At 49.5% G+C, this 27,506-nt stretch overlaps 2 protein-coding genes across 7 annotated transcripts in view; one reads left to right on the top strand and one right to left on the bottom strand.

The window, feature by feature from the left end:
• Window positions 1–9,710, top strand: part of Arrb1 (arrestin beta 1) — an 81,357-nt gene extending 71,647 nt beyond the window's left edge. For 4 of the 6 annotated variants that reach the window (XM_013145285.3, XM_013145286.3, XM_063256489.1 and 1 more), the window contains exons 12-16: window positions 91–174; window positions 1,291–1,314; window positions 1,681–1,751; window positions 2,475–2,526; window positions 3,840–9,710. In XM_013145285.3, coding sequence (XP_013000739.1) covers window positions 91–174; window positions 1,291–1,314; window positions 1,681–1,751; window positions 2,475–2,526; window positions 3,840–3,951 — 343 coding nt within the window. In that variant the 3' untranslated portion in view covers window positions 3,952–9,710. Of the gene's footprint in view, window positions 1–90; window positions 175–1,290; window positions 1,315–1,680; window positions 1,752–2,474; window positions 2,527–2,669 lie in introns of all 6 variants that reach the window. The other 2 variants (XM_023562211.2, XM_013145284.3) reach the window with 2 other exon arrangements.
• Window positions 9,711–23,164: 13,454 nt separating this feature from the next.
• On the bottom strand, window positions 23,165–26,186 carry Tpbgl (trophoblast glycoprotein like). The gene has a single exon (XM_013145287.3). It carries the CDS (start codon window positions 25,726–25,728, stop codon window positions 24,553–24,555), a length of 1,176 nt encoding a protein of 391 aa, XP_013000741.1. The 5' UTR covers window positions 25,729–26,186; the 3' UTR covers window positions 23,165–24,552.
• Window positions 26,187–27,506: the final 1,320 nt, after the last annotated feature.

The raw sequence follows: 27,506 nt of genomic DNA on the forward strand, positions 1-27,506 counted from the left end.
GATAGCAGTGCCCCCTACTGAGCCCCATTGCCTGCTGTGTCTCACTTCCCACTGAGGGCCGAGGACAGGCTAACCCATGTTGTCTTGCAGGTTGAGGGAAGGTGCCAACCGTGAGATCCTGGGCATCATTGTTTCCTACAAAGTAAAAGTGAAGCTGGTGGTGTCTCGGGGCGGGTGAGTGCTGCAGCCCAGCCCAAGGTCCCCAAGTAAAGAGGTGCCCAAGCCCCCTGCTCCATTCTTCCTGTTTGTCAGAACTTTTAACTGCATCCTCCTGTGGAGGAGGAATGGGGTCGGAGGACTTTCTGTTCCTCTCTCCCTCCTCCACAGGCCCTGTTCCCTCTCCTCCAGTGCTGTCCCTCCCCCTCCCATTTCCCTCCCTCTCTCCACCTCATCCTTATCCCAGCTGGGTCTTGCATGGAGTGGGCTTGAAGCTGGAGGGTGTCCTCAGAGCCTGCCCTGTGGATGTCCAAGGCCGCTGTCTCTCATATCACCTCGGAGCACAACGTGCACCCTCACTCTTGCCTATACTGACCTGCTTGGGGGTCACATTGCCAGAGATAGATTCTGGGTTTGCTACTTTGGCTGACTTTCCCATTTTACACACAGGGAAGCCAAGGCCCTAACACTTTCCCAGTTACTTCCTGAAGTCTCCTCTACCCTGCTATCATAGGCTGGATCTGGAGTCCCAGCAGTGGGCCAGACATACTTCTTGCCCTGAAGCACAGGGCAGACTGCACCACAGTTTGGTAGAGGCTCAGAAAAAAATTCTACTGCTTTGTAAATTGGGCCTTTATGTTGTAAACCTAGGATTTAAGGTTTCTGATTTGTTGAATGTTTTTTTCAAATTTGGTCCATAAATTTCTAGAGACAGATCTAAACATTAAATAATGTTTGACATTGAGTCCCCTTAATTATTAGAATAACACTGGTCACAAATTATAAGACATCTAAACCCCAAATCCTGTGTTCTGTGGCCTTGCAGGACCCATTGTCTTCTGTATGCTCCTGGTGATGCCAACATGATTCTTTGTGCCATCAGATAGTCCTGGGGCAGGGACAGCCTCTTTCTGTAGCTGTGGATCCTGGGCGCCAGGAAGTTTGCTGAGCTGGGCTTGTACTCTGCTCCAAGGGCAGCTTGAGACTCTCAGGGCCCTGGATGAGCATTCCATGCAGGGGTGGGGTGTCCCCTGGGTCTGCTCTGGAGGGCAGCAGAGGTGGTGAATGAATGTGCTTTCTCTTTTCTCTCTGCACTCTCCTGACCACTCCTCCCGCCTCCTCTGACCCACCCAGCCTGTTGGGAGATCTTGCATCCAGGTAAAGTCCTTCCTTTTTCCTGCTTGAGCCACCTTCCCAGAAGGCCCAAAGACCACTGGCCTGACTGACCAGAATCAGGGGACAATGGGTTGGGAAGAATCTGGAGGTCTTTGCAGATCGAAGACTCAGGGTTAGGTCCCACATTTTCTCCATCCCATTTCTCCATAAAATCCCCTTCCATTTCTTTTTGAAAGCAGAAGAGGTCTCCTAGTTTAATCCCTAGAGGGACTGAGGCTTACAGAGTGGGAGGTCAGGGTGGACCTGCCTCCCTGACCACAAACCCTCTCCAGTCCTCAGACTGACAGGGCGTCAGAGCTCACAGACTGAGACCACTTGGGGCTCACAGGGTTTGGGTCTGTGTTTCAGCGATGTGGCTGTGGAACTGCCCTTCACCTTAATGCACCCCAAACCCAAAGAAGAACCTCCACATCGGGAAGGTGAGCAGGATCTGTGGGGCCCTGGTATGGGGGTTTCCTTTCTTCACCAGCTGCCACGTTACTCTGTCACCCCATCTCCCTCAGACTAGCCTGCAGCCTAGTGTCACCCTTCCCCCAGCAACCGAGGAATTGTGGAGCCCACAATTCCTACCTGTGACCCTGCTGTGAGACAGGGACCCCTGTCCTCTGTTCTCCATGCGAGAGGGGAGCTGGGAGAAGAGGAAGGGCCTGCTGGACACACATGCAGACACAGACTGTCCTCTTCCAGAGGAGCTGCATGGATAAGATCGCCTCTGGACACACTATTTCCATAGTTGTTCAAGGGATAATTAGTTATATTTCATTGAATGTAAGAGAGACAGCATTTCTATGATTAAACTGCAAAATGTCACTGATTATAAAACACACTCCAAGCTCAAGAGAGGTTAAAATGTTAGAAAGAAAAAGTTGTCTTGGAGTTAGTGAAAGTCACGTGATAAGTGACAAATGTAAGTCATGTTGGAAACTTGTCCATGTTTTGGGGCTGCAGTGGGCATTTGGGGCCCTCCTTACAACCCCCTGCTTTGAAGATGATTTGGGGTGTTCCAAGGCCTAGATGAGTCCCCCAGTTCCTTTCCCCTTTGTCCTTTGCCCTCCCTGTATTAGCCTGCTTGTTTGGAGATGGGGCCTGTGCCTACCCATCCCGATCCCTAACTCCTGGGTGCCCTGCCGCCCTGTGTTCAGTTCCAGAGAACGAGGCGCCTGTTGACACCAATCTCATAGAACTTGACACAAAGTAAGCCAAACCCTGCCTGCGGCTGTCTGGGGGTGGGTCTGGGGAGGGTGCCATGGAGGGGTCATTTGCATATATGCTTATTAACCCCTGAAGAGCAGCTGGTCTAACCGTCTGCTGAGAGTCACCTCTGCTCGCCTCTTCAGCAAACCGCTTGCCTGCATGTGATTTGAAGGACCCTCCGTGCCTGTTCCTCTTCCTCCTGCCTTGGTGGGGTCTGTCTTCCTCCCTCGTTCTTGCACATCCGTCAGTCCGTCCGTCCGTCCGTCCATCCATCCACAGCACCTGCTCGGTTCACACAGGGCTGGTTCGAGCCCTGGGATCTGCTGTCCTGTCCTGCCACGCCTATGGGCTGAGGCAGGCAGTGGGTGGGGAAGGGTCTAGGGTCCTGCTGCTTCTGATTTCTGTGGACTACTTGATGTGGATGTCTCTGCGGTGGAAGGACAGTGGACAGCGCAGCACTGGACAGTGGCCAGAGGAGGAGGACCTGGGCCAACAGCACGGATCACCTCCAGGGCCAAGTGGTTTTCTTGCTCCAGCTCCAAAAGCCACCCTTGCTTTGTGCCCAGGGAGAAATCTGGGAGATGGGGGTCTCAAGTCACTCCATAATGATGCTCCATGCTGCTGTCTGAACTCCATGGGGCAGGGGCTTGGATGGAACCTTGCTTGGTCCTAAGTGTACGTGCTTTATGATAGAAGGGAAGCATCGTTAGTAGTGCAACCCCACTCAAGTACCCTAAGCCCACCATGTCCTGTGCCCCTCTGTCATCCCCTCCCCTACCTTGAATGCATGTGAACTGACACTTCCTGAGAGAAAGGGCTTTATGGCTTTCTCTTTCATGAAATCCACCCCACTCCTGTTCAGATCAGGAATGCTTCCTAAGGGTAGCTTGTTGAGTGGGTGATTTTCCTGGGGGGTTGACATATGCTGTAAAACCTTTGGTGGCCTGGCCTCTCCTGGGGAGAATAGTTCTTTCCTCTGGCCACAGAGCCACTCTGCTCCCCCATTCGACATGTCTTACTCACCTCCTCAAAACTGGGTTACTTTTCTAGCTCCTAGGCATGAAAGTCAAGCTCACCCTTCTGGCATTTTGCCACTTCCCCAGGTCCAGATATGGCTGTCCGAACAGCCAGAGACAGACATGCAGATGTGCCAGCCTGGCAGGCCTTCTGCTCAAGGTCAGCCCCAGAGGCCAGAGACCTCAGAATGTGGTTCTCTCCTTGGCCCCTGGGTATTGCATTGGGCCAGTCTTCTGCATCCGCCTCCTCTCCCTGCCCCTGCAAACATACCACATTTTCCTTGTCTCTCCTACCAGTGATGACGACATTGTATTTGAGGACTTTGCTCGCCAGAGACTGAAAGGCATAAAGGACGACAAGGAGGAAGAGGAGGATGTTACCGGCTCCCCACACCTCAACGACAGATAGACTGGGGCCAGTCTCCCTCTGGGCAGCTCTGGTCCACTGTCCCACACTAGGATGCTCACTCGTCTTCTTCTCGTTCTGGTTTTCTTCCCCTTTGTTCTTCCAGTTTCTACCAGGAGGCCTAGTGGTCTCCAGGTCTTGGTGATGGACCTTTGGCCTTGGAACTGGCCCCACATCACCATGCCAACAGGACCGCAGTGCACTGAATTCAACCCTCTCCGAAGTCACCACTCCCTTCCCCCCTTTCCTGCTCACTCCCAGAAAGGCCACCAGGACACCAGTCTTGGATTTGGCTTGAAATGGGGAGTAAAAAGGGGAGGGTGTGCAGGACAGTTGTGGCAATGGTGGGCATGAGGACTCAGAGGCAGGCAGGAAGGATGACCATGTGGAGGGTTCCCCCTTCTGGCTGGAGGGGCAGAGCTGTGGATGGATTCTCAATGCCTTTTTGCAGTTTGGACCCACCAAAGACCGCTCCTCCTTCACCTTCATCTCTGCCTAGGTCCCTTTAGGTTGTGGTGGCATTGGTGAAGACCCTTAGATGCCAGAGCGGGGAAAACAGTGGGCTGACTTTCATACCAGCAGATATCGGAGCTGAGGCCAAGCACATTTCAGTGTGGTCAGCACGTGGCAGCTTAGCTTCCGTGTGCACAGAGATGGGAGGAAGAAAGGTCTTCAGCAGCTGCCAGCCCCAGCAGCTTTGCAGTGTGCTGTCAGAGGCAGGGCAGGGCTGGGAAGATGAGTCCACCTTCCCTTCCTTTGTGGATTTAAGGTGATCACCAGGAATAGGGCTGGAGGACCAGAGGCAGTTGGGCCACCATTATCCCTGTTTTTCTCTGTAGTCCTGCAGGGCTGTCAGACTGGGCCAGCCTTGCAGGTTGAGAAAGAGAGCCCAAGGCCACCATATCCTCTGGATCCTTCTGCAGCAAGTGGCTGGCTCCTTCAGGATGCTGTCCTCCAAAGGGAAGGAGGCTGCTCTATTTCCCTTGGGAGTTGATGACTCCAGTTCTCTGTGTTGTGGGTACCCTGTACCCATCAGCTGATGTTGGTATGATTGAGACCTGGGACATTTCTCAGGAAAACAGGGCAGACAGCTGATAAAGTAGAAAGTGTTAAAAGGTACCATCCTTTTTGTCTGGTCTTTGATGCTAACTTGCTATTCGACCTTGGGCAAGTTTCTTCCCCTCTTTGGGCCTCAGTTCCTCATTGGAAAACCAAGGCGTTTGATGAGACGATCTCAGAAGGCCTACCAGCTCTGGCTTCTGAGATTGAGCATTAGAGCTTCTAGTGTGCTGGGTGGAGCCCAGCTGCAGACTGCTCTAGCCTCCAGACCTCAGAGGGCCGGGCCCAGCCCAGCACCTAGCTCCTCCTCCAGGCCTAGGAAGCACCCTTTTTGGGTTCCAGGAAGTTGCCCAGTGTGAAGCTGTGGCTTGATATAACAAGATGGACAGAGCCCTGTTTGCTGAGGCTTGGGTGGAGACCAGCCCACCTCTCCTCAAGGATTCGGACACCCTGAAGTTTACCCAGGCAGATACATCAATTAGCAAAGCAAGGCAATCTCTTCTCAATTTCTGCTCCCTTTTATTTCAGTTCCACACTTTCTTGGAAAAGGAGGCAGCACAATTTTATTATACAAGTTGGAGCTGAACTTTTTTTAGCCTAGCACATCTGGCAATGGGCTGTGCAACCATCTCCCATGGTGAAGTGACCCAGTCACCTGGCCCTGCCAGGTAATCTCATGAACCCCCAATCCAAGGGACCCCCTTCCCAGGTCAGAAGTGAGTGCAGGGCAGTTATACTCCTTTGGCCAGTCTGGGGTTCCACCTGCAAGTACTCCAGGTATCCAGCTCTTGCTAGAGCTGGCTGGGCAGTTAGTGCCCCTCTAGACAGCTATAGAGGCTGGAACAGCAGGTAGTAAGCATGCGTCTTCCACTGTCTCCCTCTGGAAGCTGAAAGGAGACCCTTGTGTGACCCTCATGTGATTGGGGTTGCCAATCCCCTGCCTGCCTCTTTCTCCATCCCTAATGTGCACACAGAAGATCTGCCAGGCTAGTTTCTTGAGCTTCTTCCACCTCAACATCACACCTTTGGGGTTTATCCCAGTGTTAACTGCAGTTTTCCCAGTTATGGGGAATCAGCAGTGCCCCGTCTGTCTTTTTGCTCCTTGAACCAGGACTGCACACGGCAGTGGTTAAATTAACTGAATTCAGCCTAAACATCCTTTGCTGATGGCGTCTCTACTAGCTCTGGAGACACAGAGATGGGCTGTCCTTAGGAAGCTCGTAGCCAAAATGGTGTTACAAGGTAAAGTGAGAAGAGAGCCATTGCATTTAAGGCTCTGTGGCTGCTCCTGGTCCATGCTGAACCTTGATGTGAATTAGAACCTGGTACCCACCTCCAGGGGGATTTGGACAATAGAATGTCAGCCTCATGGGCGGTGCATGGGTTGGATTTTTGTGCCACTTGTCCCTTGGTGTCTTGCTGTGAAGCTGTGCTATAGTCCTGTGGGACACAGGCCAAAGTGTTTCCTTGGTATCTTCTTAGAGAGGAGGATCCCGATCATTTTTCTAGACCCCCTCACTCCCCTGTCATGACTTAGGGTTCTCTGTAGGGCTTCTACATTCTAGAATCAACCTCGCAGATGACATCCAATTTCATTAGGGGTGTGAGAGCCTCACTAGGCCCCAAAGTCACAGTTTTTGACTCTTTGTTGCCTGTGCCAAACCAGCAGCCCCATACTGTTATTTTCCAGGGATCATGTGGGTGGCACATTGATACCAGTCTGGCAGGAATGAAGAACTTTCTTTGGGTGAAATCACCAGGCTGAGGGCTGGCTGGACTTGCTCAGCACTCCAACCAACAGAAGAGTTCCTTTCCTGGAAAGATAAGAACTCGGTATTTAGCAGGGCCCCCTGGCCTCTTCAGCCTTACAGCCCAGACAAGCAAGAGTGGGCTCATCTTGGTTTTGATTTGCCTGGAAAGCAACCAACAGCTGGTTCCCACATGGTGCAGTGACAAGAATGTTTCTTTGGAAGTCCCCAGTGCCACCTGTCAGTCCTGGTTGTCATCAACAAGGGTGGCCTTGAGCAAGTGACTCAAATTAATGGATCGGTTTTCCTAACTAAAATGGAACAATAATCCTTTTCCTGCCTGACTCATGCATTGTTGTGAGGCCCAGAGAAGGTGGAAATCAGTTGCCAGTTGTCTTTTAAGTAGCCCAATCGTGGCCCTGCAAGTACAAGGGCATGGCCTAAGGTCACACAGGAATTTTGCTGCAGGCTGAGCCGTCTTCCCACCAGTCTTCCTCTCTTGTCTTGCTTCTCACTTTGGTAGATGTGAACCAGAATGAGATTCAGGAAGTTTGGCCTTGGTGACCCAGCTGAGAAGGAAATGTGGACACCACTCAGGACTTATAAGACCAAGGGCAGGGGATTAGGATCCAGGTCAGAGAGAAGACATGGGTGTCAGTGACTGACAACTGTGAGGACAGGGCCATTTTAGGCCCTCTCAGGCCTAGGCCATCCACATTTCCCACCTCTCATCTCACAGAGGTCAAGAAGCCTTGGCCATGACCCCGAGTCAGGGAACTGACCACACCATTTCTCTGTCAAAGAAATCCAAGGGTGAAGGGAAATAGAAAATACCTGCTCCTTCTCTTCAGATTCTAAGGACTCATCCAGGATTAACCAGGGCAACAGCAGCTTCTTGGTGACACTTAGGAGGACCTCAGGCCCAAAATGTCCAGGTCTCTCGCCCCCAAGAGCTGAACGCTGGTTGTTCCATCCCAGTGATTTCAGCAACTCAAGAGAGGCAGCTGCTCTTCTGCCAGTGACTGGGGCCTAGACACTCTCCACCATCCAGGAGGAAGTGGATGGCTGCCATCTTGAACTTATAAGGTCTCATGGACAGGCCTGTGCCTGTTGTGATATTTTTTCTTTTTAAACTCAGTAGGGACCAAAAGAGACCTCTGATCCTCACTCAGCCTGGGATCTGCATTTTGCCACCACCTGGGCCCTGGCACCACTCCACTTTTTCTTTTCCTCCTGGCCAACTGGAAGCAACTGATCCATGGGGCAGATTCCCACCTCTGTCTTGGCCTGTAGGGTCCCCACACAGCAGCTTCAAAGGGATGCCTGAGGGAGAGGGAAGCACCTTCCCCCAATCGTCCCAACTTGTCATCCCAAATGAAAAGTCAAAGCACAGGTCCCTGGGACCCATGACCCACAGATACTCTGTCACAGCGGTTTTCCAAGCACTGTGGACCCCTGGCATGTTCTGTAGGACCCTCAGTATGCCGCAGAGCTTTGTCAGGGGATGCTCTGTGGGAGAGATGGAGTGGAGGCAAGCAGAGGCTGAGTCTGCAGCCCTTCCTCCTTCCTGCCTCCCACCAGAACAGCTCTGCTTTTATCTCTTGCCTACTGAGGTTTCACTTTCAGACTTTGTTTTGAAGAAAAATTCAAACCACCATTCTGAGGTTTGATCTTAGACCAGCAAGTACAGGTTCTATTCTTGCTTTTCATGTTGGAGCAGCTTCAGCATTTCAGTACAAAGTGTCTTTGCATTGAACTTGGGTCACACACTCAGACCTAGTGTTCTCTCTCTCTCTCTCTCTCATAACACATACATGTACACATTTGATGGTTTTCTAGCCAATCTCTGTAGCTCTGGCCTGGGTTTGATGTGGGCAGGGCCTGGTGCTCAGTGAGGATGGGTGTTCCCCCTTGATACTGGTTTTGCAGCACAGGGGACCATGGAGCAAGGAAACAGGACCAGTCCCCACCCAGGGCTCTTATCTACACCCATATGACACCCCACTCTGAACCAGCATGGGACCACAGGGGGACCAGCGTGAGGGGAAATGAAGAAGCTAGAGCCGGGTTGCCCTCTGTCCACAGCCAGGTGGCTGGAAGTCTGGGTTCACAGAACACTTACCCTGAGACAGGGCTCCCCCTGAGACCTTTTAAGCAGCAAGTTGTAGTTCTGGTAGGCTTCTGCACCCACATTTGTGAGCAATCAAGATTGTGAACTACAACGGGCTCTCGTGCCCAAAGAGAGGCACCTGCAGTCTCCCAACTTCTCTGGGTGTCTGCCCAGGTGCCTCACCAGGGCTCCCTACCATGGGGGCATTTTGGTGAAACTTGAACCAGCCCTTGGCACAAAATCTGCTTGGGCCCACCTCCCAGGGAAGTCGAGATGAGGATGTGAAACTCAGGGCACTGCAAGTCACATGGCATGGCAGAAAGCATGCCAACTGGCATCTCGTGTTTAGATGAGGATGCCCCTCAGGATGCCACTGACCTCAGTTTTCCATGTGTAAGTGGGGTGGTTGCAGGGTCTGCATATCTCTTTGGGACTATTGCAAGGGCCATGGGGTAGGTGGTCCTATGCGATGGCAGCATATGAGAGGTGGGTGCCTCATAAACTCTGGCAAGGCTATGACAGTCCATTGGCCCTCAGGAAGGGAGAAGAGAGTGGTCCTCCCAGGCAACTGTGCTCAATATCAAGGCCTGGTTACAGATGCTTTGGGGCTGAGTGGGAGGCAGCCAGTGTGTGTCCTGGGCAGAAGGGGTGGCCAGGGCAGGCTCAGTCTGTGGTCCTTCTGTGAAGTGATTGTTCTGTGGCACTCCGTCCTGGGTCACCTCTGGGGTAATATGTTGTGTCTGTGGCATTCCTTTTACTGTCAGATAAGTTATTATAGTTTATTCCACTCCAACAGGACAAAAGAACCATAAATAGGAGGCCATTAAAGGTCTTTTATGACAGAAGATGCTGGCTGTGCTTTTATTTTTGTCTTACAAATTCCTGGCAGGACACAGTCCAGAGGGGCTGCCCTGCTGCGCTGGACTGGGTTCCATGTTTTCTTCCCTTGTCTGTGGCCCCAGCTCTAACTGTGTCCCTGTACTCACTTCTGGAGAGTTCCAAGACCTCTTTTTCTGTCTCTGCCTGCTACTATCCAGCTATTGGAGGCATGGGAAAGCTGCCAAGCCTCCGATCTCTCTCAGAGCTTACTGGGTTCTGTGATTCCTCAGCTGGTCCTGGGGAAAGCCCCTCGTCTTTATTTTTGTACCAGTGCAGCCTCAGCTGGAATTCCTCAGCTGACCCCCCCAACTCTGGATGGTGACCTCTCGTTCTCTTGCTCTCTGGGGATACCACTGACCTCAGTTTCCCATGTGTAAGTGGGGCTTCTGTTCCTATCCGCTGCTCTGCTGTGTCCACGCCCCGAGCTCGCTTTTGCTCTCTAAGCCTCCCCTGATACCTGGGCTGAGAATCCATGGGAGGGAGGGGCAGGGAACTGGGTGAGGAAGAGTCAACATCCTGCCAGATAATGTACTGTTTTGACATAAAGAGAAGAAAGAGACCTCAGAATATAAAATCACTTTCCTAGAAAAGTAATTATGTAATAAAATGTGTTTATATTCCTATAAAATAGTGAGCAGCTAGATCTAAGCTGTGCCTTCCTGGTAGGAGGAGAGCTGCCTTTTCCCTTCCAGCCAGAGCAGGACAGTGGGAAGACACACTCAGGCGAGGAGACCTGTGCCAGAGCTTCTCTTCTACTGACCCCAGCCCCATGGATCCAATTCAACCCGATCCAGATCAACGGAGTCAATGCCAAGAGTCTTTCGTTTGTTTTTTTAGACCTCTGGGGATCAACCCACAGCCCCATGCATGCTAAGCAAGTGCTCTACCACTAAGCTACACCTCTGTGGCAGGAGTTTAATTGAGGAAATTGATTAGTTAAATGTTAGATGAAAAAGCAAATGAAATATGGCAACTCAAAGATCACCAGGAAGCTTTTACCATTTCTAGGATAGAGGAACAAGGAGAGGGGTGGAATCACCCTCGCCATGGAACCAGGACAGCTCAGCAGGGACACTGAAGCAGACAGCGTCTGAGGAAGACAGAATAACCAACTAAACAACAGACCCACCCATCCATAGCTATCGCTGGGGATGCTGCCCAAACCAGAAAGAGAGGGAGAGAGAGAGGGGAGGGAGAGAGAAAGACGGAGACAGAGAGACAGAGACAGAGAAGGAGAAGGAGAAATACTTGGCTTACCTTTAATTCCTACCCTCTAATTTCATGCTAGTGGCTTTTATTAACAGAATCTGATTATAAGCTTATTTGAAAGGAATTTGGGGGAATGTAGTTTGGAGCGGTCAGTGTCTGGAGATACAGAACGAGAGGAGGGATCAGACCTGAAACCAAATAAGCAAATGACCAGTCTTCCTTAGTCTCATCTAAAACACAAATCAGGAGGGCTCTGACATTTTAAGAGAATTCCAAGCACAGGAGAGACATTTGTCACTTGTCTTTTAGCCTTTCTACATTGTAACTTTATTTGTAATTGTTTGGAGTTTCATTTTGCTAGCTGTTCTTTTTTTTTTTTTTGGTGGTACTGGGGATAGAACCAGCTAACTTATTCATACTAAGCAAGTGCTCTGACACCTACACCCACACCCCTTTGTTTTGCTGGTTTTTTTTTTTTTTTTTTTTTTTGGTACTGGTGATTGAATTCAAGACCATCACATTAAACTATAGCTTTAGACCTTTTTACTTTTTGAGGCAGGATCTTGAAAAGTCACTAAATTGCCTGGGCTTGAACATGTAGTCCTTCTGCCTCAGCCTCCCAGAGCATTACAGGCATGTGCCATCATGCCCATCTTTGCTTGGCTTTTTAAAACTCCAGATGATCAAAAGAAAGTGAAGAAGTTTGAATTTTGGCTAAGGAGTAGTAAGTCCATAACACTCCCACTTTGTATACCTAAAAACTCTGAGGAAAATTATGAAATACAGTTACATAATGACTCTGAAAGTCAAACAAAACTAGAAGATGGAATAAGAGAGTCAAAACTTAGAGAAATAATCTGCATGTAGTAAATTTTTCTTATCTTTTCTCTTGTGGCATTGCACTGAGATTAGGACCACAACCCACAGAAGATAAGATAGATCTTAAGCTATGAATTTACTTCGGCTGATTACCTTTGAGACCACAATAAAAACAAAGTCAACATTCTGTACAAAATTGTAACAGTACCCAGAATCTACACAATACAATAGTCACAATGTCCAGAACACAACCTGAAATTATTCAACAAACAGAGTCAGAAAAAAGTGGGACCAGTTCCCAAGGGAAAATACAATCACCAGATACCAACACTAAGGTGACTTAGATGGTGGGATTATTATAAAAGACTTTGAAGTGCCTATTAGAATTTGAAATAGGTGGAAAGATAGTGGTTCACAGCACAGATATAGAAACCATAAAGAAAACCAAATAGAAATTTTAGAACTAAAAAATAACACTTAAAATCTTTCCTGCATGAGTTTATAGTAGAATGGAAATCCCAGAGAAGAGTCAGTAAATTTGTGGACCAATAGAAATTGCTGTCTCTAGTCAGGCATAGTGGAACACGTCTGTAATCCCAGCACTCAGGGCAGAGGCAGCAGGATGGCTGTGATGTTGAGGCCAGCCAGGGTTACAAAGTGAGACTCTGCCTCAAAAAAACAAACAAAAAATAAAAACAAAAAAGAAACAAAAATAAATCATTGTCTCTGAAAAATGGAAGCAAAAAGATGGAAACAAACAAATAAAAACCTTGAACAAACCAGAGCCTTGGGGACATATGGAGCAATACAATAGGATTCAAGATTCGCATCACTGAACTCTAAGAGAAGGGAGAAGAAAGACTGATGCATACAACATATTTGAAGAAATCACGGCCATTAACATCCCAAATTTGGTGAAAGACATAAATTTACAGATTCAGGAAGTCAGGAAGCTGTGTGAATCCCATATAAATCAATGAAATTACACAGCCACGTATAACCAAACTGGCACAAACCAAAGATTAAAAAATCCTGAAAGCTGCTAGAAAAAAAATGACGCATTCTTGTAAATTATTCCACTCAAAGAATTATTATCTGAATGCAGATATCTTAATAGAAAACACAAAAGTCAGAAGAGTGTAAAACAGTTTTAAAGTGCTAAAAGAATTGTCAGCTCAGGACTCCATATCTGGTAGGAATCCTTCAAGAATGGATACCAAACTGGGTGTGACGGCGCACTCCTGTAACACCAGCACCCAGGAGACAGGATCACTGTGAGTTCAAGGCCAGGCTGGGCTACAAAGTGAGATTATCTCAAAAAAAAAAGTGGATAAAGAAATTCTCAAATGAAGAATTAAGAAAGAAGGGAATTAGTCACCAGAGACTTTATTCTAGAAAAAAGCTAAATGAAAGTATTTAGGTTGAATAAAAATGATGCCTACAATAAATCAAGATAAGAGCAACAGATTGTAAATATTTGATTAATATAGGTTACTTTTATTGTCATATATATATATATGACTACTGAAGGAAAAACTATAACATTTATCTGATAGACTTTTCATTGGTGATAGTTGAAATATCTCTGAAAACTATAATAGGCAATAGGCAATAGATGTAATACATATGACAATTATAATGTACAGACCAGTGAGGGAAGATAAATCTTGTTCATAAATCTTCTCTATTGTTATGATTTGTGTCTAGGTGTCCCCATCCCTCAAAGCCTCATGTAGTCATGGAGTGGGGAGTGTTTCAGAGGTGGCTGGGTCTAGAATGTGTGGTGCTGGGACCAAGGGTGTGTGATTACTAAATCAGTCCACTGATTGGTTTGGCATTGTTCTGGCTAGGACTAAGGATGTGAGTGCTACACCTTGGCTAGGACAGGTAGTTTGCATACAATTTAAGGGACAGGAAGACGGCTAATGTGCTCTCGCCTACCTGCTTGCTATTTCTCCTCTACGATGCTCCTCTGCCAGGTCGCTCTGCCTTGAGTCAGCCTGCTATTCATTGAAACCTTTACAAGCTGTGAGCCAAATAAATCTTTCCTCCTTTAACTTTGGGTGTTGGGTATTTTATCTCAGCAAAAGAAAAGCAACTAAGACATGTATTATATTTGAAATGATACAGTATTAACTCTATGTAGACTGACAGGTTATGTATGTCTATTATGATACCCATAGTAACAACTAATAGTATAGCCAATGCAAAGTAAAGTAGAAACACTTAAAATAACATGCTAAAAACAATTGGAAGGGCTAGGGATATAGCTCAGCGGCACAGCACCTGCCTGCCAAGCACAAAATCATGAGTTTAATCCCTGGTACCAAACAAAAACAAAAACAACCCCTCCCAAACCAAAACAACAACAATGACCATATTGATATTTGTTAAAGTAGACTTCAGAGCCAAAAATGGTACCAGGGCTAAAGAAAAACATACATAACAATGAAAGTGTCAATTTACTAAGGAAACATAATGATCTTAAATGTATATGCATCCGATCATGTAACCAAAAATACAAATAGTGGAACTGAAAGGAGAAATAAACAAATTTAAAACATTTCTGTCTCAGTAACTGAGAGTAATGAGAGGATATGAGCAAGGATACTGAAAGATCTGAAAAATACTAATTAGCTTTCATTACAGAGTATTTCACTTCAAAACAATAGAATGTGCATTCTTTTCAAGTGCATAAGAAGAAGGAACATTTTTGTGGCCTAAAAACTAGCAAATTTAAAAACATTTAAATAATAAATATAATCTCTGATCATAACAGAAAAAAACTGGAAATAAAAACAGAAAAGTATCTGGAAATTTTGGAATATTCAGACAACAAGCAATGTCTCTAAATGAGTCAAAAAGGAAATTAGAAAATATTGTTCTGGAAAAATGTTTGAATTAAACAAAAGTGAAAATAAATATCTGAATTCACAAGATGCAGTCAAAGTAGCAATTATATCAACAGGTGCCGAGCAATCAACATCTGTGCATGGTTGAAGAAACAAACAAAATTTAACAACAGCTCACAGTTAAAAAAGCAAACAACTCTTAGCAAATCTCCTTAACCTTTCACAGGGCATGCACAAAAAAGTACAGCTAACACCATAGTTAATTCTGAGAGATTGAATGCGTTTCCTTTGAGATTGTGAATAAGCAAGGCACAGCCCTCTCATTACTCCTAGTCAACGTTATGCTGGAGATTCTAGGCAGTGCAATGCGTCTCATAAAAGGACTACAGAAGACTAAGGAAGAAATGAAATCATCTCTATTCAGTCAGCCTGATTATCTCACTAAAAATCCCAGGAAATCTAAAACCAGGCTATTAGAAACATACATAAATTTAGATAGTTTGTGGGAGCATGATCAATACACAAAAATCGCCTTCACTCATATGATAAAATTGAAACTGAAACTTGAAAGATGATACCATTTATAAAACCGTACTAGGTATTAGCAGAAATGTGTATGATGTCTATGCTGAAAAGTAAAAATACGGATGAAAGGAATCAGAGGAGGTGTAAACAAACTGAAAGCTAACTCATGTTCAGATCAGGAGATTCAGTATTGCCGGGGTGGTGGCTGCAGCCGGGACCCAGCAACTTGTGAGGCTGCGCAGAGGATCACTTGAGCCCAGAGTTGGAGACCGATCTGGACAACACAGCAAGACTGTTGTCTCAGAAATACAAATATTGTTACAATATCAGTCCTCCCCAAATTGAAACTGATCCAGTGAAATCCAATCAAGACCTCTGAAGGGTTTTTAACATATAGACATACCGATTCTAAAATTTATATGGAAAGATAAAAGAATGGAATAGCTAAGCAATTTTTAAAAAGAGTGGTTAGAAGACTCTCGTACCTGAGCTCAAGACACACTATAAAGCTACAATAGTCAAGATAGGGTGATAGTTGTCAAAGACTAGATATCTGTATCAATAGAAATGGATCAGGAATCCAGAAATAGCCCTACTCATACAAATCAGTTGATTTTAGCCAAATGAGCCAACACAATTCAACCAATAGTGCAACCAACAGTGTTGGTAAGGATGTTGGGGAATTAGAACTCTAATATACTGCTTGTGGGAATGCAAAATGGTGTAGACACTGGAAGCAGAAAGCATAACAGAAATTGCCCCCAGCACAGCCAGTGTACTTCAGTTCCTTAGTCACCTGGGTATTAGTTCCTGTTCCAGTTCTGGTTGCTTCTGTCTCTTAGAAATGTAGGTCACTGTGATGCATAGTTGGTCACTACAATTTACATTGTATAAACCAATCCCCAGTTGACAAGCTCTCCTGCCTCTGTACTCCTCCTGCTTGCTTATCCAATATAAGCCCTAGGCCACCAGAGTTCGGGGACTGATATTTTGGGGCTGATTCCAATCAGTGCCTGTTGATGTAAATAAATCTGTCTCCAAACGCTGGGTGCCATTTCCATGTTTCTGCTTGCTGTTGCAGTAGGAGATTTCTGACAAATTTAAAAATACTATAAGACTCAGTTCTTCCCCTCCTCAAAAGAAATACAAAGTGACATTCCTACAAAAACCTATAATGAATGTCTGTCATGCCTGTATTCATAATTGTGAAAAAAAACTAGAAAAACTCAAATGTTTTTCAACTATGAAAGTATACACTGTTACATAGCAACACAATGAAATATTACTCAGTAATAAAAATGGAAAACTACAATAATACCATCGACAAAATGAACCTCTAACGAATTATACTAAGTGAAAGAAGTCAAATTTAAAGAGAAAAACATGTATTCTACTTACATGGCATTCTGGCCTGGGCAAAAACTATGGGGACAGAAACAAACTTGCATTTGGCAGTGCCTGGGGATGTGGGAGGGTTGGCCACAAAGAAGCAGCGGGAAGGTGCGTTTTGGAGGATGATGGACCTGTTGGACAGTTTACCTGTCAAAACTCAGCACTGTGTGCCAAAAGACTAGACTGCACTCTCTATAAATTTCAATACAAATGAAGAAAGAAATGATCTGTTTCACAACTGCAAACAGTATTTCTTGGGCATTTGTCATTTGTCCTGGGACCTGAAAGTACTGAGAAAAGTCAGACAATATCCTCCTTGCTTATGGATCTTTGGGGAGGTGAGGATAAGGAATGAGGACAAGCATTTGAATCGTGGCTGAGGGACGCTGCAGGCAGGGTGACAGGGTCGTGAGAGCACGAGAAGACTCTTCACACTGGGCTGCTGGGATGAGGATTAGGAAGGTGTCCTAGAAGAAATACTTGGTCTAAGTTTTGAAGGAAAAGGAGATAGAAGTCTTGTGTGGTGGTACAAATCTGTAAATCTCAGCTACTTGGGAGGTTAAGGCAGGTGGATTGCAAGTTTAACTGTAGTCTGGCAACTTAGGGAGGCCCTGACTAAATATACAAAATAAAAATGGCTTGGGATGTGGTTGAGTGCTTACCCTGCATATATGATGCCCTGAGTTCAATCCCCAGTAGCACAGGGAAAAAGAGGATGAGGAAATGGAACAGAAAGAGGTAGGGGAGGAAGGTGACACGGTCAATGGACAGTGCAGGTAGGAGGGTTAGCACATGAGAAGCCTCAAGAGGCGGGACACTCTGGGACCTTCAGGAAGCTGTAAGGACTATATGTGGTTGGTGTAAAGAGAGCAGGAAGAGCTGGCAAGAAATTGGACCACAGAGACGGGGTTCAGCAGTTCAAGGAGCTCAGTTTTTGTCCAGAAGAGAGCTGGGAGGGTGCGGGGCAGGGCAGCGAGAGGGTGGGCTTCGTGCATTCCCAGCACCACTCTGGCTGCAGCGCGGAGTGTGGACCAACGAGAGAAACTGCAGGCAGGAGCACCAGGGAGGAAGCTGGTTGTGAAATCCAGACAACAGCTATAGAGACTGCAGCCAGGAGGGCACGGAGAAGGACAGCCGGAGAGGGGTTCAGGCGCATAGTGGCCAGGACTCGCCTCCCAGCTGGTATGAGGATATTTGGTCCCAGTCTCTTCGCGCTGGCTGTTTCTTCGGCAGGCACTGGTCTTTCCTGGGATTTTTCTGTAGCACGTCCTTTCCATTCTTCAGGGTAGGCTGATTTCACAGAGGGGTCTTTTATGTACCCCATTTCAAGGACATCTTTCCTGTCATCTCACATCATCCTGCTTACTTCCTTCAAGGGAAGTACCTTATTTATGTACTTGTCTACGGTCTATATCTTGGAGCAGACAGTTTGTATTGTAAGTTCTTGGCCCTTTATTATCTACCTGCCCTTGAACGAATCACTCATCTCTATGTTCTTTCACTTATTCACCTTTAAAGTTGAAATAATAATAATAATAATAATAATAATATCTACTTTCTAGAATTGTTGCTCGGATAAATGAGTTAACATAAGTAAAGTACCTACAACAACCGTTGGCGCATAGCACTCTATGTAAATGTTAGTTTACATTTACATTAGTTTACATTTACAAAGTCAAACTTTGTCAGTTTTCCTCAATACTGCATCTCTTCCTAGTACAGTACTTACAGCACATAGTAAGTAGGTCCTTCATGAATGGTTGGTAAGTGAAGGAACCTCTCCATATCCACCAGCAGATGGCGCACGTATGCAAAGAAAAATTGAGGCCGGCTCGGCTGCAACACGGCTCCACCGAGTGATGTCGCTGCAGCTTCTTAGGGTGCGGAATGCACCATAAGTAAGGGGCAGGCACTGCCCAGGAAGGACCCTGGACAAGTATTCTACAGGAGGGTCAAAAAGTTATAATCCTATTTAAAAGCTGACGTGAAGACATTAAGACTAAGTTACGTTTTGCAAGGTCTCATATTTGGAAACTGCATTTGGTGTATGTTGTAGAACGGTGTGTGGGGGAGTAAGCCACCCATGCATCTTGTACCATGGCAACCTCAGTTAATGAAATGGGAGGATGCAGGAATCAAAGAAGCACGCATCTGCAAAAGAAAGGTCATAGTGCCCTGGGCAATGTCTCTTGCTCTGCATTTTATATTTCTGTCAGGTGGGGCAGGGCTGAAGGGGATTTCATAAATCTTTTCTGCACCATGTCTGGGAACCTAAAAGTGAACAAGCCCAGCCCCTGTCCTGGGAGGAGGGATGCCTATGGCCTTGTGCAGCCAGGGCAAGAATACCAGTCAATGCAGATAAAGGTCTGGGTGGTGGAGCAACGGGAGAAGGGGTGAGACCAGGAAAGTCAAGGGGCGCTGGGGCTGCCCTGGGTGCTGTGTTGGGAAGAGGGAGCCTTGTGAGCGAAGGCGCAGGCCCCAAACTGATGGACTCAGTTAGTGAGAACTGAGTAGCATGGTGTGGCTGGAGACCAGGTCCAAGGGAGAGAGTGTGCTAGTTATCTAGTTTCCTAGTGCTGGGAGACTGGACAGTCTTGACTGGCTGCCTAGCACATTGTATTTCCCCTTCTAGGTCCTGTCAAAAGTGTCTGAGTCAAGGCCCACCAGCCTGGACAGTTCAAGTTTATTTTTGTCCCTATGGAGTTATTAGTTTATTGATTGATTGATTTGTAGTACTTGGGTTGAACACAGGGCCTGTGCCTGGGCTCTATGCCCAGCCCTTTTTATTTTTTGAGACAGGGTCTTGCTACCTATTTCAGACTGGCCTTGAACCCACTGTGTAGCCCAGGCTGACTTCAAACTCATAGCAATCCTCCTGCCTCAGCCTCTGAGAGTTCTGGGGTTACAGGCATGCACCACCACATCAGGCTCCCATGCAAATTATTCTTAATGCCAAAATTTGCCAGTTTGGGTGGTCATCTTAGAAACCTGGCTGGTCCTCTGTGTTTAAGTCACAGGTACCCTGAGTGGAAATTATCTTGACTGAGGATGAGTCAGATTTAGTTCATCCATGTGAGCCCTGTTTTTAGTAAGTGCTTGGCAGACAGCAGGGACCTTGGATGAATGAGTGGAATCCTAAAGACCTGGGAGCTTGGAACCCCTTTCTCCTCTCAGGGAGGGGCAACTTGACCCCCCAGCAGGCTGCAGCCTCCTAGAGGCTCTAGTGGGACTCTTGAAACCCAGTAGGAACTGGGGATGGTGGGAATCCTCTCCATCTCTCCGCTGTTCACTTTCCGTTTTGCTTTCCAGGTGGCAGCAGCTCTGGTTGGGCTGCTGCATGCAGTGACGCCAGGAAGATGCTAAACTAGGTGGGGGGTGACCCTGTCAGGTTTGTAGACCCAGGGAAGTGTGGGGACAACCCTGGGCAGTGTCTGCTCCTGACAACCTATATGGCCTGGATGGGTTCCTGTGCCCTCTGAGCCTGTTTCTACACTCATCCAAGGAAAAGTGAGTCTGCATAGGGCAGGCAACCTCCTGCACAGTGGTCCAGAGGTACTGGTGAGGGCAGAGGGTGGGGGCTGAAAGGCAGGCATGGGTGGAGGAGGGGACTCGAAGGCAGCCAAGTGCATCACCACGGGAATATTAACTGCACCCGTCATTCTCCCAGCCTGGGAAAGGCCGGCCCATAAATTAGGGCCTGGAGTCTGTCAGGCAGAAACCTAATGAAGAAGGAGATGGACTTCAGCAAGAGCAGGCATTGCCTCCAGACTTTGAGGTCACAAGTGCAGCTCAGCCTGGACAGAAAGAACCTACAGCCAGAAAGACAGGGTGTCCAAGGTCACCAGAAAGGCAGGAGCCAGCTTGGCCGTGTTTCCCAGCACCCAGCACCCAGTAGGATCTCACCTAGTATTTCTAAGGACTATGGGACAGGGCAAGTTAGGTGCTGCGTTCAGACTCCCATCTAATTCCAGACTCCAGCGAGACCTTCTGAGAGCCACTTCAGGTGTGAGAGCAGGTGCATAAGCAAGGGGTGATGGCAGCAAAAGGCTTTCTCCAGATGTTTTGCAAGGACAATTTTCATGCTATTTAGGGTCACAGAACCCGGGCCATCTGTCTCACTCTTCCGAGCGCACAGCTGTTTTCCTGTCTAACACAATGACAGTCATGCACCCTCTTCCTCTCTCTCTCCCATTATCTACTGTACTCCAACTGTAAGGGCACGGATAGTTTCTCTCCTCTGCCATTTGGTCCCTAAAGTTCAGAGGCCTCTGCTCACACTCGATTCCAGCAGTCTCCAAGACAGTGTGAGTGGGTGGTAGCAGGGAATCAGGCAGGTAATGCTGACCCCACCCCTGCTTCCCTCAAGGTCTTTTCTGGCTCCTGCCCTCCTATACTGTCCTTCTGGCTTCCCACGGGCATGGTACATCTCTCTCTAGGGCTCAGAAGAGTGGGTGGGCAGAAGAAAACAATTAGGCTCAATTAGTAAGAGGCACAGTCAGTTTCTCTGCTCCATCTCATATGTCTCTATTTCCCGGCACATCCTCCAAACACAGAGGACCTGCTAGGGCTTCCCAGCGGAGAATGCAGATCCTGGTTACACACACATGCAGACACATGCACACACACACAGGTATACACACACAGGTACACACACACACAGCTTTCTGTTTATTCTCAGCTATTGCTGATCTTCTCTAGTCTTCAAACTGACAAGATCTTCCTGCCTCTGGGTCTTTGTGCAAGTTGGTACTTCTGATCTTTCTCTGTTATGCAAATGCCTATTCATTATTCAAAATTCATCTCAAATGTGACTGTCTCTGAGAAGATTCCTCAGGTTCCATCAGGGCCCTTATTGTGAGTTGTTTCTTAGAATCTCTTTTCTCGAGACCTTAATTAATGGTGATTCCTTCCTGGATCATTGACTTCCCTAGGACTGGAGAGTTGCAATCTGTACAGGCTGACTGAATGGTTAGAGTTGCAGAGGAGGCAAAGCTGGGGACTGTGGGACCCTATTAATAGTCTCATAAAGCCAAAGGCCACTAACAGATTGCAAAGACGGTGGCAGATCAGAGATGACTTTTAATGGGGATCGGTGAAGGGCATTAAGTTTAGATATCAACTGGCATACAGCAGATACTTAGAGGATTTTTGCTAACTAATGATATTTAGCAGTTCAAACAAACTAAGCTCTTAGTACTTAGTAGAATATTGTAATGATTCTCATATAAAAGCCTCAAAGATTTCTTTGCTGACAAGAAACCCACAGCTAATAATAGGGATTTTGTTTTCGTTTGAGGCTAGGATTTATTTGCAGTCTAAGGCTACATTACCAGACGGTGCATTTTTGGCCATGGAAGAGTTCATCTGTTAGAGATAGTTCTCTAAACTGTGAGAGAGATCATTACTATTTCAACTTAGGGTGGTGGTGGTGAAACTTTTAGAGACTAAGCGCCCACCCTACAACCACAAATCCACTAATTTATTGCAAAGTGACAATACTGTCCCCCCAACTGTTATCCGATGCTCACTGCCGGGGGTGATTGAAGAGCTTGGCTCCCATGCTGACAGAGAGGGCTCTGCAGACCCTCTGTTGCACATATGCCATAGGCTTGTCACCACTATCCTAGGGGACTGTTGGGGCACCTTGAAGGTCACCAAAAGATGGGAATACCTCTAGGATATTTAACCCCTTCTCAGAGGAGTAACTGGAAAGATGGGGACTGCTGGGAGAAGACAAGGAGACCCATGCACTGTCTCTGATTGCAGGACCGGCCTGGGGTGCAGCACACTCCTGGCTCCCAGAAGACTCCGTGGTGGTGAAAAGGAGCTCCCTGAGACAGCTTTGGGGGCGTCCCATATCACTGAGTTTCCCTGACATGTGCAAGGGGCATGTGTTCTAGAATCATGTGATCCTGAGACTCTAACAAGCCAGCATCTGGATTTCTACCCCATGGTTCTAGAGCTCTGGGACTCTGAATGCAAAATAACTCAGTCTGGGGATCTGAGGCAGGAGAGAAGCCCCACTCTGACCCTACTGGTCTGCAGCCACCTGTCCCCTTGCTCCACATATCTCCAGGGGTCATTTTATCCCCAGCTCCAGGCTGTTGCCACCGTCAGGCTCTCACATGCCCAGTGTTCAGGCCTTATCTGACGAGCCAGGAAACCCACCGAGGGGATGGCACCAGAACAGCGTATGACCCATCTTCTCTCTCGGCATTACCTGCCTCTTATTCTCTACAGCTGGATTTCTCCCTCGCAGCTGCACCCTAGGCCTGCATTTGTTAGTCTAAACACATTCCCTTCCACCTTCCAGGCGCACCCCATAGGAAGAGGACTGGGACAGGAACAGGATGCAGCCAAGCTTTGGATCCCATCCTGGAATGACTAACCTAAGAGCTAAAGAGAAGACTCAAATGGACGCCAGTACCATCTGAATGGGAAGTTCCCCACACATCTATCTTCAATCCTGCTATATCAGATCTCTCTTTCCCCACATGCTCAGAGTACATATCAAGGGTTACTACCCCAACTCCGAGAGACCCAAAAGGTACCTCACATCATCTCCCTCCCCCACCAATATCCCAAGGTGAGCACGAATGACATAGTACCACTTACAATAGGAGTGTATCCGAGATTATTGCAGACTTTATAGAAAACTGCCAATGAAGGTCCAGATTTCTTGGGGAAGGGCTGGGAAGACAGGCCTCAAGCCGATACAGTAAAGGAGGGAGAAATCCTGTGTGCAGAGGCAGCACAGGCCAACCATTCTGCCTGACCTAGGGGAGGGAGTCAGGGAGGGCAGCCCCATCCCCAACTCACCAGTTGTGCTTTGGGATCATGCAGAAGGCGGGGTGCTGAGGCTCTGTCCCTGAACAGGTTTATGCCTGAGACAGGAGGTGAGACATACAGGCTGGGGTGGGGGTGTGGTGGCAATGATTCCCCAAGACAATGGGAGGGGGAGAGCAGGGGACGAAACGGACTTTCCCCCATAACTCTGATGCCATGATGGAGCTGCCACCCGGCTCTATGGCCCCTCCATCCCTTTGCACACTCAGCACTCTTCCTTCCCCACGAGGATCTTCCAGTGCACACTGAGATGCTGATTTCTGCGCTTGTCCTGTGGGACTGGAGAGCTCATCCCGGGGGGGGAAGGGGGTGGCACAGCCCAGCGATAGATTCCTCACTGGAACCCTGGCAGGGGAACAGCAGGTGTGGTACAAGGTGTGGGTATGGGGCGAACGAGATCCTAAAACTTAAGCAGGGGGACGAAACTCAGATGGTTGGGGGCAAGCAGTGAGTGTTGGGAGGCCAGAACATCGCTGGGGAAAGCTGAGGATGGGATCCACACTAAGGCTACAGAAGGGTGTGCTCCTCCTTGGAAATGGAAAGGCAGATTAGGATTGAAGTCCCAAGCCTGGGCCACAGAAGAGAGGGGGCCAAGCCAGGGTTGGGATACAAAATACACTGTCAGCATCGGGGAGGATTCCAACTCTCGGGGCCCCAGGATGTAGGTTTCTATGTAGGATGGAGGGCTCAGAGCTCCAGGACGGGACAAAGGGCTCAAAGTCTACTAAAACCTTCTGATGGGGGCGCTCTGCTTCTGAGAAAGAATGGTACACAAAGTCTCTGAGCCCTGGGAAGAGGGACTGTGGGCTTTGAGCTGGGGACAAGAGTCAGCGCAGTGTTGAGGTCAAGCTCAAAACCAGAGTGGTGGAGGCTGTCTCAAAGAGTTTTTGGATTGAGAGACAAGGTCTCTGGGCGAGTCTGTTAAGGGTGAGAGAGCTTTCAGAGCAGGTGGGCAGGTGCAGTTTCTGGAATCAGATGGAATGACTTCGAGGACAGCTTGGAGCATAAGTGGAATACCATGGTCCAAAGGTCTCAGCTGGTCTGGGGTTAGTTCTGGAGCGCCATGCTCCCGAGTATCTTATTCCATGGCTTCAGACCAGGACCCCAGTGAGGTCATCCGCTGGGTGGGGGGGGGGGGCAGCCCCTGATAACCAGCAAGCCAGGCTCAAAGGCCCGAGCCTGGAGATGTGGCGCGGGAGCCAGCGGGAGCGGCCGGGGCGGGCGCGCGGCGCGGGTCCGCGTCCTGCTCGTAGCGGTAGTGGTAGCCCTCCATCTGGTCCCGGCAGGCCTCGCGCAAGTTGCGCATCCAGCGCTGGATGCCGCGGCGGTTTAGGTAGAGCACCATGAGAAAGATGAGGCCGATGAGCGCCAGCACCAGCCCAAAGAAGACGTAAGAGGCTTCCAGCTCCGGACCGGCGCCGTCAACCTCTTCTCCGCGTCGGTCTAGGTCGACATCGGCGCAGCGCAGCCGCGCCTCGTCCAGTCCTAGCAGGGGCCGGTTATGCAGCGCCCGCGGTGCCGCGCAGCGCAGGCGGCGCGCGTCGGGTACGCGCTCCGTGGCGTTGTGCAGCCAAGCCAGCAGGGGGCGCACGGCACAGTCGCAGCGTAGGGGATTTTCGGCGAGTAGCAGGCGCGGCCCGGGCAGGCCTCCATCGCGCTCGAGCGCGCGCAGCTCGTCGGGGCCCAGGTCGGTCAGTGCGTTTGAGTGCGCGTCCAACTGCTCAAGGCGCGGCAAGCGCAGCGCGGCTGGCGGCAGGCGGCTCAACGCATTGCCCGCCAGGCCCAGGAGGCGCAGCTCGGCCAGTGGGGCGAGCGCGGCGTCCAGCTCGTCCAGCAGCGCGGGGCCGCCGCGCGCCAGCGCGTCGTTGAGCTGCAGCGAGCGCAGCGCAGGCAGCCCGCGGAAGGCGCCACCACCCAGGGCGCGCAGCGGGTTGTGGCTCAGGTCGAGCGCCGCCAGGCTGGGCAGCCCATCGAAGGCGCCGTCCTCCACCACCTCGATGTTGTTGTTCGTGAGGCGCAGCGCGGTGAGGAACGGCAGGCGGACACCAGGAGTCGCCGCCTCCTCTCCGTCCGCGTCCCCGTCCCCGTCGGCGAAGGCGGCCGCGCGCAGCACTGTCAGGTTGGCGCCCACGATGGTGAGGTTGCGCGCGTCGGACGGCACGTCCCGTGGCGGCTGCCGGAGCTCGGCGCCCGGCGCGCAGCGCAACAGCAGCTTGGGGCTGCCGAAGCAGTAGCACTGGAGGGGACAGGGCGCGGCGGGCCGGCTCAGCGCTGCCGCCGCGAGCAGCAGCCCCGGCAGCAGCGGCCCCCGAAGGCCCAGCTGTCCCGCGCGCGGTGCCATCGCGGCCGCCCCCGCATCCAGCGCCCGGGCCGCTGCGCTCACCAGTGAGTTGGGAGCGCCTGGTGGGGGACACGGGTGGGGCAAGTCCTTGACCCGGTGCGGCCGGCCGTGTCGGTCTGTCTATCTCCTGGCTCAAAAGTCCGAAGAGCCTTCACTTTCCTGGATTGGGGCGAGAGGGGTCAGGCGGGGAGCAGAGCCCCCCGCCCCCGATGCCCTCCTCGCCCTGCGCGCCGGCCTCCGACTTCCGCGGCGGTTCCAGGCTCCAAGCCCAGTGGGCAGGGTTTGCCTCCCCCTCCCCGCCTCCGGGCCGCCTCCTCCGCCCCCAGCGGAGACTCCGCGCCCTCCTTGCCCAAGGAGGCGGGGTGGGAGGCTCCCGAGAGTCAGGATTTGGGTTTCGTTGCTGAGCTCTCGCTTCCGCACACCAGTCTCCCAGCTGCCGAGAAGTTTGGCTTTCTGAGGCTGACTTGCTTTCTCCCCTCTTTCCCATCCCCCACGTTTAGGCTGGTTTCTTGCTCCCTTGGTGGCACGTGTGGGGCGGGGCCGGCAGGGGCGAGCTGGCGGAGCTGGTAGGTGGGTCTTTGCCCAGAAGGATATTTTTCTTTTTGGGAAGCGGACGACTTTAGAGCTACAAGAAGAGGCAAGGATTAGAGGTGGGCTGAGAAAGTTTCTCATTTTTCAGCCTCATCCCGGTTTCTGTGATTAGGGAAAGGAAATATGCAAGGGGAGGAAGACTGGAAAATCCCCAGCCTCCGGCCACCTCCTCTTCGACCCCAATTCCATTGAGCATAGCCAAGTCACTACTCCTGCAGGTCCTGTGCAACTGGCATTTCCTGGAACCTGTCCCGTGCTCTGGAGAAGTCAGCTGCACCTGTGCTCCACCCAGACCCAATAACTGGGTGTGCCCCTACTATGGGGAGTCTGGGCTTTTAGTTCCCTCCAGCAGGCAGGCCTCTTCCCAAGCACCCTCCTAGGCACCGGGATTGTTGGGCAGAGTGATTCAGCTCTTCATTTTCCCTCTGCACCCCAGCACCTGGGCACCCCTTGTCGCTGACTCTGCATCCTCCGCTTCAGGCTTCTCCTCTGTTAGTGGTGATTGGGAGCTCCAGAGACTGGGAGAACAGGAACCATTTTGGCAACATTGAATGGGATTTCTGAGGGGACCAGGGCAGAGATGGGGGCTGAGCTGTTTATAGATTTGTTTTGTTCTGGATTTTCACTTATTTATTTATTTTTTGCAGAACTGGGAAGTGCCAGACCTGATTTAAAGTGACAGGCTCCCAAGAAAGGAGTATTCCTGGCCTTGGCATGAATTATTCAGATTGGAGGAGCTGTCATTTGATCCGCAGGCCATTCCAGTATCAGCAGAGCAAGTTAGGATAGAGGCTCCCCTCCCCTCCCCCAGGAATCAGTCGTCTTTCTCCTGAATTGGGGAGGGTTGCCAGTTGTCGGGTTGACTTCCCTGAGGTTATATTTAACAGATCGACCAACGGGATCGAAACCACTTAAAGATAAGAGGCAGACCCTGCCATGGCCTGGGTGTCAGGCAGGGACCAACACTAGGGCCCAGGGCTGGACCAGGGGATTCTCCAGCCTCCTTTTCCCTACAGTCCTTTCTGCCCTGTCTGCGTCATGGCACTCCCAGATACTGGCAGATGGCAACAGTGAATTGTGCGTACACAGTTGGATATCTCTGTACGGATGCGCACATGAAGTTATATGTACATGTGTGCTTATACATGTCAAGGGGAACGTTTCATGTTTTCACATGAACAGTCCTA

The sequence above is a fragment of the Cavia porcellus genome, unplaced genomic scaffold (genome assembly GCF_034190915.1).
Source record: "Cavia porcellus strain 051 isolate PalLab524CR breed Dunkin Hartley unplaced genomic scaffold, mCavPor4.1 scaffold_9, whole genome shotgun sequence".
Classification (NCBI taxonomy): Eukaryota; Metazoa; Chordata; class Mammalia; order Rodentia; family Caviidae; genus Cavia; species Cavia porcellus.